General features: G+C 43.7%; 1 protein-coding gene across 1 annotated transcript; it reads left to right on the forward strand.

The window, feature by feature from the left end:
• Positions 1-8,540, forward strand: LOC137155053 (zona pellucida sperm-binding protein 2-like). Its single transcript, XM_067550982.1, has 18 exons — positions 1-84; positions 164-240; positions 454-537; positions 613-707; positions 1,311-1,472; positions 2,038-2,082; positions 2,340-2,504; positions 2,992-3,088; positions 3,196-3,377; positions 4,467-4,596; positions 5,587-5,768; positions 5,846-5,937; positions 6,020-6,144; positions 6,579-6,768; positions 7,307-7,442; positions 7,523-7,619; positions 8,160-8,249; positions 8,358-8,540. The coding sequence occupies exons 1-18, from the start codon at positions 38-40 to the stop codon at positions 8,498-8,500; spliced, it is 2,139 nt and encodes a 712-aa protein (XP_067407083.1). The 5' UTR covers positions 1-37; the 3' UTR covers positions 8,501-8,540.
• The last annotated feature ends 3,258 nt before the right edge of the window (positions 8,541-11,798 follow it).

Below are 11,798 nucleotides of genomic sequence, written 5' to 3' on the forward strand. Positions count from 1 at the left end.
TGAGTTGGGTTGATCTGTGAGTGTTGTTTCTCTAGCCATGCGGCTGCTTGTAATACAGCCAGGCTGGGCCTTTTGCAGCATGTGGTAAGTGGGGGCTAGGGTTGTCTATGAGGAGGGCTCTGTTTGCTGTGCTGGTGTCTGAGCATTTTTCTCTTATTTACAGGCTGCTTGTTTTGCTTGGTTGCCTTATGGCCCCCTTGACAGCTGGTGTCAGTAACTCCATGGCTCTAGACTTCCCAGGTAACAGGGCATTCTCATCACTATGGGGTGGCTGACTTGCAGCTAGGCTGCTTAGATAGTCCTAATGAGCCTGGGGTGTGCTCAGAATTTGATTCCTCTTGACAGCCCCTGGAGTCAGTGGTGTTCATCATACGAACAGCCAGTCTGAGACTCATCTGGTGCTCTGTGTTGTAAAGTGTCTGGATCAGACTGATTGTGCATTTCCTCTCCTAGGGACAGTTTCTTGTCAGTCTGACAAAATGTTGATTGGGTTTCCCAGAGAGCTTGGAAGTAACTTCTGGCAAACCTATGTAGTTGGTATGTATGGTGCATGTCTAGCTGGCTTCTTAGGGTGACTTCTAGCTGCCCAGCTGACTAGCTTCTTCTCTCTAGATGCGAGTGGTGAAGAGATTGTAGACTGTGACTACATGGTGGATCAGAAGAGGCTGACTCTAACTGTTCTCTACATGAACTGCACTAGACTAGAGGTAAAACAGTCCCTTTGCTTTGGGCATATGTAGATGTGATACAGGTGCTAAACTGCTAGTACAGTATGGTCAATAAAACTAGACCTCTAGTGGTGCAACATTCTAATTGTGTGTAATATACCATTTATCTTGCCTTAAGATATATATATATATATATATATATATATACATATATACATTTTTTTTTTCCTGCCCACTGAATCTCTCAAGTGATAGAGAACTAAGTGAAAGCCAGGAAACCAGATCCAGAAGCCAGTTTCTTTGTGGTGTATGTAACAGCAAAGAGCTGATTGCATGACATAGCTTACTGTCAACTTGTACTTGATGCTACTCAGCAGCATAATATTGTAACTTAACCAGAATGGCTCCCAACAGATCAAATTCCTTCCTTGAGGAAGTAGGCAAGTTCCGCAGTCTTGTGTTTTGGTTTTAAACTAACACTGCAACTCTTATAAACCACTAGATTCAGCTGAAGCAAACTTTCAGCTTAGACATACGAAATCTGGTGAAGAGGGCCTCTAATTGCTGATCTGAGGCAACATCTAGTAATATAAAATTATATCACTGTATCTTACTCTGACTAATGTATTCTGCTGCCTATAGCATGATAAACACCAGCTGAGAATAAAACTGCTGCTGCTCAACCAGACACTCTTGCACCCTGCAAATGTAACCTACAGTATTGGCTGTGATGCTCTTCAAGCAGATGAAGTTGTCCCTACTATTTTTACAGGAGCTACAAACTGCACCAAAGACTTCATGGCAGTAAGTGGGGTAGCTTGACAATCCCTAGTAAACTTAACTGAGCTCAGCTGAGTCAGCCAATAACTCCATGGCCTCAGGTCAAGCCTTAAAGATGTGCCTATAGACCCTCTTCTGTAGGTGGTGGATATAAGGAAAGACTGACTAGTAGGAGGATGGTGGTGGACTTCCCCTTCCTGGTCTCTGGGGAGACTCGGTGCAGTTCCAGTTACTAATCTGTCTAAAACTTCCTGCTAATTACCTTTGACTCCTCATTTGTGTGTGCTTCTCATGGCTTGCTTGGCTATGCCAACTTACTGGAGTATACAGACCCCTCCATTGGCTAATGATCAGTATTCCTCAACCTGGGCACAGGGGCACTACAATTACAGGGGGGTTTTCTTGATCCTCTAAATCATGCCTGGCCTCCAGCCACTGCAATGCACTACCTCCATAGGCCTTTATCCCCAGAGCTTCTATTTCTCTAATGCATTAGAGGCCCCTTGTTACAGTCACTGTGGAAAGCTTGCTTGCTATCATACTGTCTAAACTGTCCCCTGCACTCAGCTTCCTGTCCCTTCTCTTTCAGGTTGTATTTCCAAGACTCGTTCCCAGTTTTGCTGATGAACATGTGGTATGAAACTTCTCTATCAAAATGGGGGTTGGTGTTCAGAGGAACATCCTTAAACTATAGCTGGTGCATGTAGAAACTAGCTTCTGTGTGGGATGCTTACGGACCGAAGGGTCCAGTTTGCTACTTTAGAATCTCTGGGTTGGTTAATAAGACTGCTGTGAGGGGCAGCTTTAACACTTCTTAAAGATAAGAACAATAAACCTCTTGCATTATAATGGAAAAACTCTGCCTGACTAACCAGAAGCCTCAAATTGTAGCCAACAGAATCTCAGATGGCCTGGATTCTGACCCTAGATGATGGAACAAGAACACACCGGCTAAGCCTCCAACAAGCAATGCAGCAAGGATATACGTTCCTAGCTGACAGCAACAACCTAATCTTTCAAGTTTCTTTTGGTGCTACTGGAGTCATCTCTTACAAGGTAGGTACCTGAGGAATTTTTCGAGAGGCTAAAAAAATCTTGCCATAGGCAAATAGTGATAAGTCTGGTACTACTGAGCCTCACTATCCTAGGCTACTTAGACAGCATGATTAGTTTGACTCTGCAGACAGTCCATTACAGCCTCTGAAAATGGAAATGTATGGTATGCCTACATATACATGTTAGTGGTTAATGAGATCAATAGTTCTAACTTGACTTCTGGCTATGACACCAAGTGGTGCAAGAGACCCTAGAATGGCGCTCATATGTCCTACTCAAGTACTCCTCTGCCTAGGAGTAATGTGACAGAGCTAGTGTATTACTCCAGTGGCTATTTCTGCTCCAACAGCAAGTAAATGGCTGACTTGCCCTGCAAGACTTCTCATAACTTCAAAACTAGCTTACTGAATCCTAATAGACTGACTTTTATACCTGGGAACCTCACTATAAATAACCTGCTGTTCTCAACCATATCTGTCCTCTGCAGCAAGACAACCAGAGGCTATATACTGTGGCACTCAAGCTTTCCTATGGGCCTCCTGACCAGCGGCTAACTGTAGAATCAAGAATGATCTGTGCGCCAGGTAAAGCTTGGTCTCTTCACAGAAGAAAATGGTGCTTCTGCGTCACAGGGACTTCTATAGAAACTAACTTTTTAAGATGGAAAGTACTAACAAAACTGTCCTTGCAGGCCCAGCAACCTGTAACTCAACACACATGACTATTGCCATCCCAGCCTTCCCAGGGGTCCTCACAGCTGTGAGTATAGAAAATAGAAATATTCCCATGAACCAGCTTCAAGCAAATGGAATTTCTCTAGACACCAGGAGAGGAGTGAAGCTGCACATCAACAGAAGAATCCTTAAGTCCAGAGTAAGCTCAGCACAACCTAGTAATATCTGACTCCTTCTAAGAATGGTTCTGATTGTAACTGAAAAGCCCCCTCTATTCCAGCTATGGCCTTCATAATTACAAAATCAGATTGGGTGTCCTATTGCCAGAGTCTTTACAAGCCATATGACTAGATTGTAGGTGTCCTGTCAGTGCTGCCATCATTTGATGGCCATCTAATTCTCTCACCCAGGCCATGCCCAAATCCTTACAAGACTACCCTTTCTAGAAGACCATTAAAACCCTCTTGTATTTAGAAAGGGTGTTAGAGCTGGGGCTTGTGTCGCTGTATCTGATTTTAAAAAAAAAAAAAAAAAAAAAAAATCTTCCTTGCTTATTTTAAGCAATGGCTTCCTAGCAAGGAACTAGCCCTTGCTACTGCATCAAACTTGGACTGCTTGTTTTGGCCCTTCTTATGTCACCATGACAAACACCAGCTCAGACATGCTAGTTTGGACAGGCCATTTGTCTGCTACTTCCATAACTGCAAGCATGGTGTGATCTCCCTGAAACAATCCATAAAGGTACTGCTAGTCCCTTTAGACCAAGCTCCCCTCATTCTATTCGGGTATGCTAGTTTCATGTATCTAGACCTAGCTAGTATTTGGTCTCCTTTATATGTAGCTACTTATGCTAGTCTTTGGGTCAGAGAGAGCTGTGTGGACAGAACTGAGCATGCTGTATTTATCTGTACAAATAAGAGTTAAAGTTCCAAGAAGGCTGCTAGACTACTTAGTCTGGCTCTACAGAGCCAAACTGACTTAAAGGATTCATGCTAAACTTCTGGCAAGGTCTAAATACCCATCATCTCCTAAAGGTGAAACACTCAATCAATTACTGACTTAAAATTCATACATTCCTGCTTCTTACTCCAGTAGAATGAGTAGGCGGATTTAGAAGTACTTTTTGCCTTGATTAAATATTTCTGGATAGATTAGTCCAGCCTAAATGTCAGAGGCAAAATACTATCTTTGCCTGCAGGTACAAAACTGTGAACATACATAACTACCTCTATAGACTTTCAACTGTCTTAACACATGTTGTGGCCTGCCTGCCTCCCCTCTCTTCCAGTTGTATGAAGAGAGCTGCTTAGGACTTCAATCATACATAGCATCTCTAAGGCTAACTTTCAATTTCCGTGGAGACATGGTGTCAATGGTGACTTATCCAGAGTGTCCCTGTGACCAACATGCACCAATAGGTAAGATAACTTACACTTCCTGTCAATTCATTCTGTGGTAGTTGCTGCTCTAGATGTATTTAGTCCCCAAATGGGACTGGATCTCCGGGATCCAATGCTGGAAGCTTGAAACACTGAAAGTGACTCACTTAGGGCAAGAGAATGAGTCTGACACACCAAAACATTACAGCACACCACCCAATGAATCTTGAGCTCCTCTTTGAGCTCAAGAATCCATGAGCTAACATGGCTAAAATGGTGATATTTGGTGCAAATGTCTTGTAGCTAGCAAGCCACCATTCCTGGGGGGGGGGGAAGGATCTCAGCAACTAATAGGTCTAGGCATCTTTGTACTAGAGCCCAGCTGAAAGGCCTGAGACCCTGCCTTCCCCCAATGTCTGATTCCATATTTGTGTACTCTAGACACCTACTGCTTGGGAGGGGTCTTCTAAGTGCATTTGTAGTGTAGATGAGAGTGAACACAACATACTGCTTTCTTTGCCTTTCCCTCCTAATGGAGGCAGGCAGCTCAACATACTATGCCTGATCACATCAGAAGCTTTTCCCATAGTAGCTGATGGAAAGCAAGAAATTTCAAGTCTTGAGACAGACTTGACCAATTGTCCCCCTGCACTACAGGGCCACTTACCTTGGCCTGAAGCCATACCAGCTTCTCTTACTTGGCCTGCTGTAGACAACTCCTAAATGGATGTCTCCACCTACCCTTGGTTTTGGTTACTAGTCAGGTGACAGTGCTGCTTGTGAGCAGCTCGGAGTTCTTGAGCTTCCTGGCTTGAGCTGTTGCCAGATCCCTGCTCTCTGGGTAATACCATACAAAAGGGAGGCAGGGAATAATCCAGCAGGCTCAGGACAACTCTCGGGGTGGTCAGGGCCCTGGACACACAGCTCAACTAGAATACTCTAGTCACTGAACTGAGGCAGGGGCTGCTGCAGCCTCATGTCCTGGATTCACCTGACTGCAACTCATACGAGACTCCTTGAATGTTTCAGCTGCTGTGTGCACTCAGGATGGCTACATGGACTTTGAAGTGCTTAGTGACAGGACCAGACCTGCACTAGACCTGGATACCATCAGGCTAAGAGATCCTACCTGCAAACCGATCTTCAAGTCTCCCTCGAATGACATGGTTCGGTTTCACATACCACTGAACGGGTGTGGGACAAGGCAGAGGGTAAGTGTCCAGCACAGCGACTGCTAAGGGAGCATCAGTGGCAGGGCAGTCACTAACCCTGCCGTATCCCCCTGCAGTTTGAAGGCGAGAGGACCATTTATGAGAACGAAGTGCGTGCCTTGTGGGCAGACCTACCGCCACGCAGAATTTCTAGAGACAGTGAATTCAGGTCAGTCCGCTGAGATCCAGTCCAAAACAAAAAAAATTGCTAGCTAACCTAGTGCTGAGCTGCAAACTGTTCTGTATTTCAGGCTAACTGTAGTGTGCACCTACAGAAGTGGTGATGCCTCTCTGAGCGTAAGGATAAGCAGTCTCCCTCCTCCGGTTTCTTCAATAAATCAGGGGCCTCTCTCCTTGATCCTACTGGTCTATCCAGGTAAAGCTTGCATTTGGGTGCTAATCCTGGATGGGACAGAAGCAAAGTGGCTCCCTCCATAGTCCAAGGACTGGGGACCGAAGAGCTCTTTGGTCCCTACTAGCCAAAGAAGTAGACCAGATAACCACAAACTGCTCCTTAGGGTGGTGGGAATCCTGAACGGCTCATCTGTTGCATAGGCCTGGCATACTGGGGGTTTTTTACACTGGATTCCTCTGTAGTAAGAGGATCTGTGTGGGGCTGTCCAGTCAAGCTTAGCAGGCTTCCTGGTCTCTCCGCAAAGGATAAAGCTAAATCACTCACTCGCTGTCCTTCTAGGCATACATCTGACTTCCTCCTATAGCCAGACTATTCCTGTCTCTAGACTGATTCTCCTGTGAGAATTCCTACCTGCTGGGTACTAGGCTGTAACTCTACCTGTACTTGGTTTTCAGATGCCTCCTACTTGCAGCCCTACAGTGATGACCAGTACCCTATTGTGAAATATCTGCGGCAACCCATCTTCTTGGAAGTGCAAGTTCTAAACCGCAACGACCCCAACATCAAACTGATGTTGGATGACTGCTGGGCAACGCTATCGCAAGATCCGAGCTCTCTGCCCCGGTGGAACATTGTTGTGGACGGGTAGGTGTAACACAACGTGGTGTCGGAACATGGGCAGGCCAGCTGTACTGAGATGTGTTGAAGGAATGTGTAGCTCTGAAATGCTATGCCAAGGCTTGTTGGAGGAGCTCTGAGAGCAACCTGACTTGTACAGTCAGGTGCCTCTCATGCACCTAGGCGCAAAGGGCTGCTGTCTGGCTATGATCTGATCAACAAGAGTGTAGGTCACTGTAGCATTAGGTCAAGCTAGTCCTCGAGCAAGCGCACTCCTTACTGCAGTCATTAAAACTCCAACTAACTCAAACAATACTTTAACCCTTTTAAATGTCTAGCCTAGAAATGTTTGGCTGCCCTAATGCAGACTTGTGAGGTCAGGCAGACTTCTCTGAAACAGTTCTGAAGGTCTCTCTTGGGCAACAGACTGACCATTAAACTTGAATGTTAATGAAGTAAACCTTATTCCAAGACACTGGTCTCTACCTGGCTTCAACTCTGGCCTCTCGAAGAAGCTGCCTTCCATCCTCCACCTCCTATGACTGTCTACATGTATCGCCTTCAGGTGTGACTATGAATTGGACAACTACAGGACTGTGTTTCATCCAGTGGGCCTTGCAGTCAGTTATCCCAACTACCGCCAGAGATTTGAAGTGAAGGCCTTTGCCTTTGTATCGGGTGACAAGGCTCTTACTAGTCTAGTAAGTGCGGTTCCTCTTGTACTAGCTAATGCTAGAGGTTTCCTGTGCTCCACATGGTTTTTCCCTTCTCTTTGCTCTAGGTGTACTTCCACTGCAGTGCTCTGGTCTGTGATAGACTTCAACCAGACTCCCCTCTGTGTTCAACAAGATGTCCTCTGTCTGCCAGAACCAAACGAGGTAGGATCTAATCACCCTTGGCAACCAGAATATCACACAACCTGGTGACATACTATAGCAGAATCACAATCTCAGAAATGTAGGAATGGAAAGGACTTCAGTAGGTAATGTAGTCCAGTCCTCTTGCACTGATGCAGGACTAAGCATTTTTAAAAACTAATCAGGGATAGTCCTAGATCAGTGACAGATTCAACCAACTCCTTAGGTCACTTGTTTTCTGTGCTTAATCTCCTTAAACATTAGGAAACTTTTCCTAACATTCATCCCTTCCTGTAGTTGAAGCCTATGACTCTGTCATCTCCTTATTCACTGGTAACAGGACAAGATCACTACAGCCTTTTACAGATTGCAGAGACTTTTCCAGACTAATCAAGGAGATCAAAAGAAATGGATCGGTTGTCTATCTTTGTCGGTCATGTGATTAGGAGGTCTAGAAAACCTCTATTGCTGTCCTCTGGATGGATTTTGAATATAGTCAGTTAGCTTGGCACATAGAAATCAATTACAAAAGACTCATTTGTGGCCACTGATATCTTGCAGATGTTTTTCTGATGCAAACGGAGAACTCTGGTGTGACAAGCTTGCCTGGTCCTGTTATCTTTGTATCAGATGAGTGGCCTTCAACCCAAGGTATGGAACAAACTCTCATTTGCCTAGCTGATGCATGTTGATGCTAATTCAAGTATATTGCAAAATATTCTGGTCACTAATTTGTGGTTCTACCTTCTCTCCCTACAGAAGATACTCTCATGGCAGAAGGAGCATGGACCACTGTTACAACAGCAGCTACAGTGATCCTTGGCCTGATGGGTGCTGCACTGCTGTTGGCGCTCTTTATAAATGTCAAGAGGACAAAAGCTGTAATGGTAAACAGACACTAAACTTATGACAAAATAAACTGTCAGATGCATTAGTTCATGATTGAATCTCTCTCCTGAATTTCATGTTTCCTTTGAAGGATCATAAGACACAAGGGTCTCTAAAGCCCAGCTGAAAAGCTCACACCCAGGCAGTAAAATCTCTGGATCATAGTTACCATGATCATGGTAACGATCACTTAACTGTAATAGGTACCCACTTGTCTACCCTATAGAAGCTCCCTCCTGTCTGGTGAGTGAAGTGGAGGCCCTTGTTGCCCACATTAGGTCATGCTGTAGCTAGTTGACCCAGATCTTGCTTTACCACACTTAAAAAGCCATATCCAATTCCCACACTGGATTGTGACTTAACTTAACATGATGCACATTTTTGACTCATGTCTCTCTAGAATTGCTAGGAGAGGATTTTGAAATTCTAAATTTCATGCCTCTGGACACCTTCAGTAATAGCCGGGCACATGGGTTGTCATCCCGTTCCTTCTCCCTTTCTTCCCCCACCTTCTAGAGCCACAGCACTCTGCCAATCTCTTATGCAAACAGTATCATCAGGGCCGTATTACCCATAAAATAAAACCATAAAATTTTTTGTAAGCTATTAATAGCTTAAAATTAGTTATTTTGGTCAAGGGGCCTATGAAGGTCTTAAAATGGCCCTGAGTATCATCACATAGCAGTAATGAAATATGCACTATGGCATGGTAATACAACAGCAATTGGACTCACTGTCTCAGCAAGAAGGCCTCAGAGGATCTAGCACTTGCTTCTAGCAAGTAAGTGTTGCTGCTCCTAACTAGAGTCAGATAGTTTAAATCACAAGAATAGCATGGAAATAGCTGAAGCCTTTTCCCTACAAGGCATAGCTCAGGGACAGTTGCTGATACTGGCCACTAAGCCTTAATTAAACATCTGTTGCTGGCATAAGGTGGCCCACATGTTGGTGTACTTTCAGAGGTTATAGCTCTTGCTTAAATTCAGGTCTGGAATAGCTAATGCAACTTCCAGGGACATAAAGGGGCTAGTTTAGGCCTTGATGTCTCCCTCTTCCTTCACTAGTTCAGCTATAATGAAATGTACATGAACATATACACCTGAACCTCTAAGAGCCAGTGAGAAGCTTAAATAAGAGGAGCTAGGATCCTAATGCAATTCAGCAAAGAGGTTAAGGGATTAATCACCTGGAGCTGCTCAGTGTAAACTATTGAGATGTATTGTAGACTTTTTTCTGTAGTTGGCACATACAATCCTCAAGCTCTAATTCTCAGCTCTAGAGATGAGGAAATAACAAACTTCCCAAATAGATTAGAATTATTTTAGACCTAATATCTCCTGATCTTGCATCAGTTTAAGGCAATTGCTCCAGATTTTTACTAAATGTAGCTCTAACCTGCAGTCGAACACTATCTGGCCCTGTGGAAAGACTGCTAAAGGAATTGTCAGTCAATATCCTAATGCTCTGGTAGGCTTGGACAACCTCTATTACTGGAGTCCACCTCCAGTGCATGTGCTACTTTTGCAAAGTGTACTATTGTGTATTTAATGACCAGAAGTGGCCCTGCCACATTGCTCTTGGCATATGGGAGAGGCTGCCTCTAGAAGACCAGAGTGGTCTAATGGTGTAGTGTTTGACTTAATACCCTCTAATGGCTTGCCCTAGTTACATCTTGCACATATGCCATGCCCAGCTACAGCTCCACCTACAAATGCAGAGGCAGCACATGCATCCAGTGAAGCAGATTAGGCCAGGCAGGGGTTACATACTTGCACTGGCCTGCTCTATTTAGGGTTATAGCATTATATAAGGTACAAAAGAGCAACTAGGCAATAAGCAGCAAGAAACATGAAGCCAGTCTCTAGTACGTTTAGGAATTGCCTTCTGTTGGAGTGCAGACTCAGAAGTTTTGAGCATCCTTCAATTCATTACTCACCAGGCTGTAACACCCATGGCTGGCTGTCAACAGGTGATATGTTGGCATACAAGCCAAATCTTATGAGACAGTGAGCATCTCCCACTGCAATCCATTGGACTGAACGCTCAGTAGCACCTTTATGGCAGTCTGTCCCTAAAGTGGGATCAGAGCTGGGCCTTCGTCACTGACCATATGCAATTATATTGATTTGGGAAAGACTGCTAGTGTTTGTCCATGAGAGAAACTTGTGTGTGTTGGTTTTTTTTTTTTTTTTTTTGTTTTTTCTTGGTGTAAAAAACCCCTCAATAGTAGCCTTAAAGAGAGGAGACCTCACCTTCAGTTCCATACTCTACTATATCCATTTTAAGAGTGATGTGCAAGTTTAAAAAGTCCAAGATGGCTGTAACTGGGAACACCCAGTAACCCCCATGTAACTTCAGTACTTTTCAAACTGGAACTAGTAAAAGGAGGCTGATTTAATTTGAGCTTCTTGGGATGCCATAGAAATTGAGTTCTTGCAGGGTTTTTTAATTTAATGTTCCACTTTGGAAGAACTCACAATGTCAGTTCAGAAAAATCAATTTTACTATGACCTTATTTGTTAAAGTTGAAACAGTTTTGACTTTGACTATCAACTGGACCTTTTTATATTCTATTGCTTTGGACTTATAGTGACATGTCGTCATAACATAATATAACAGGAAATAAAACTTGATAAAATTGAATATTTTTTGGCCTTTCCTTTGCAGAACATTAACACTGCTTGTTTAACTGTATAAAACTTGTAGGCTGTACTAGAATTGACATTCAGCGGTGTGAGCTAAAACTCCTTTTATCTGTTACTTTCCTACTACCCTAAGACAAAATTCATTATACTTACAAGAATCAGGGCAAGCACTTTAATTTGCATTGCCCTCTGTTCTATAAACATTCATAGCATTCTCTCTTATAGGCTATGCTAGAGTGCCCAGCTTTTGGGGCAAATTGGCAGAAGCCTCCAGCCCATTTCTAATTTGTCTACAAAGTTGCATGCATGCTTAAAACAAGAGTAACTGCACCCAGCTATGATGTTTGCTCCAATCTTTGTTTGACCGATAGGTGAACTGAGTTGTTTACCAGCAATAAACCCTGCAACTGGCCAACTTTGTCCAGCCTTATGATTACACAAGAATGTGGTTGTTACATATTGCAAGGGATCACATGACCATAATCATCCTAAGTTATTACAATAAATTACTGGATGTGGAAATAGTGAATCATGAGTGAAGTTTATGCATGTCAAAGAAATAAATCCCTCAAACCTCCCCCTCTCTTGTCATTTGGTCTTGTGTTCCTCATTTTGGGCCTTTAGTACATTCATCTTCACCAGGTAAAAAGCTTTTGATTGCAGTAGT

This window comes from Emydura macquarii, unplaced genomic scaffold (genome assembly GCF_026122565.2).
Source record: "Emydura macquarii macquarii isolate MOO-44397 ecotype Brisbane River unplaced genomic scaffold, CSIRO-AGI_Emac_v2 contig_1348, whole genome shotgun sequence".
Taxonomy (NCBI): domain Eukaryota; kingdom Metazoa; phylum Chordata; order Testudines; family Chelidae; genus Emydura; species Emydura macquarii.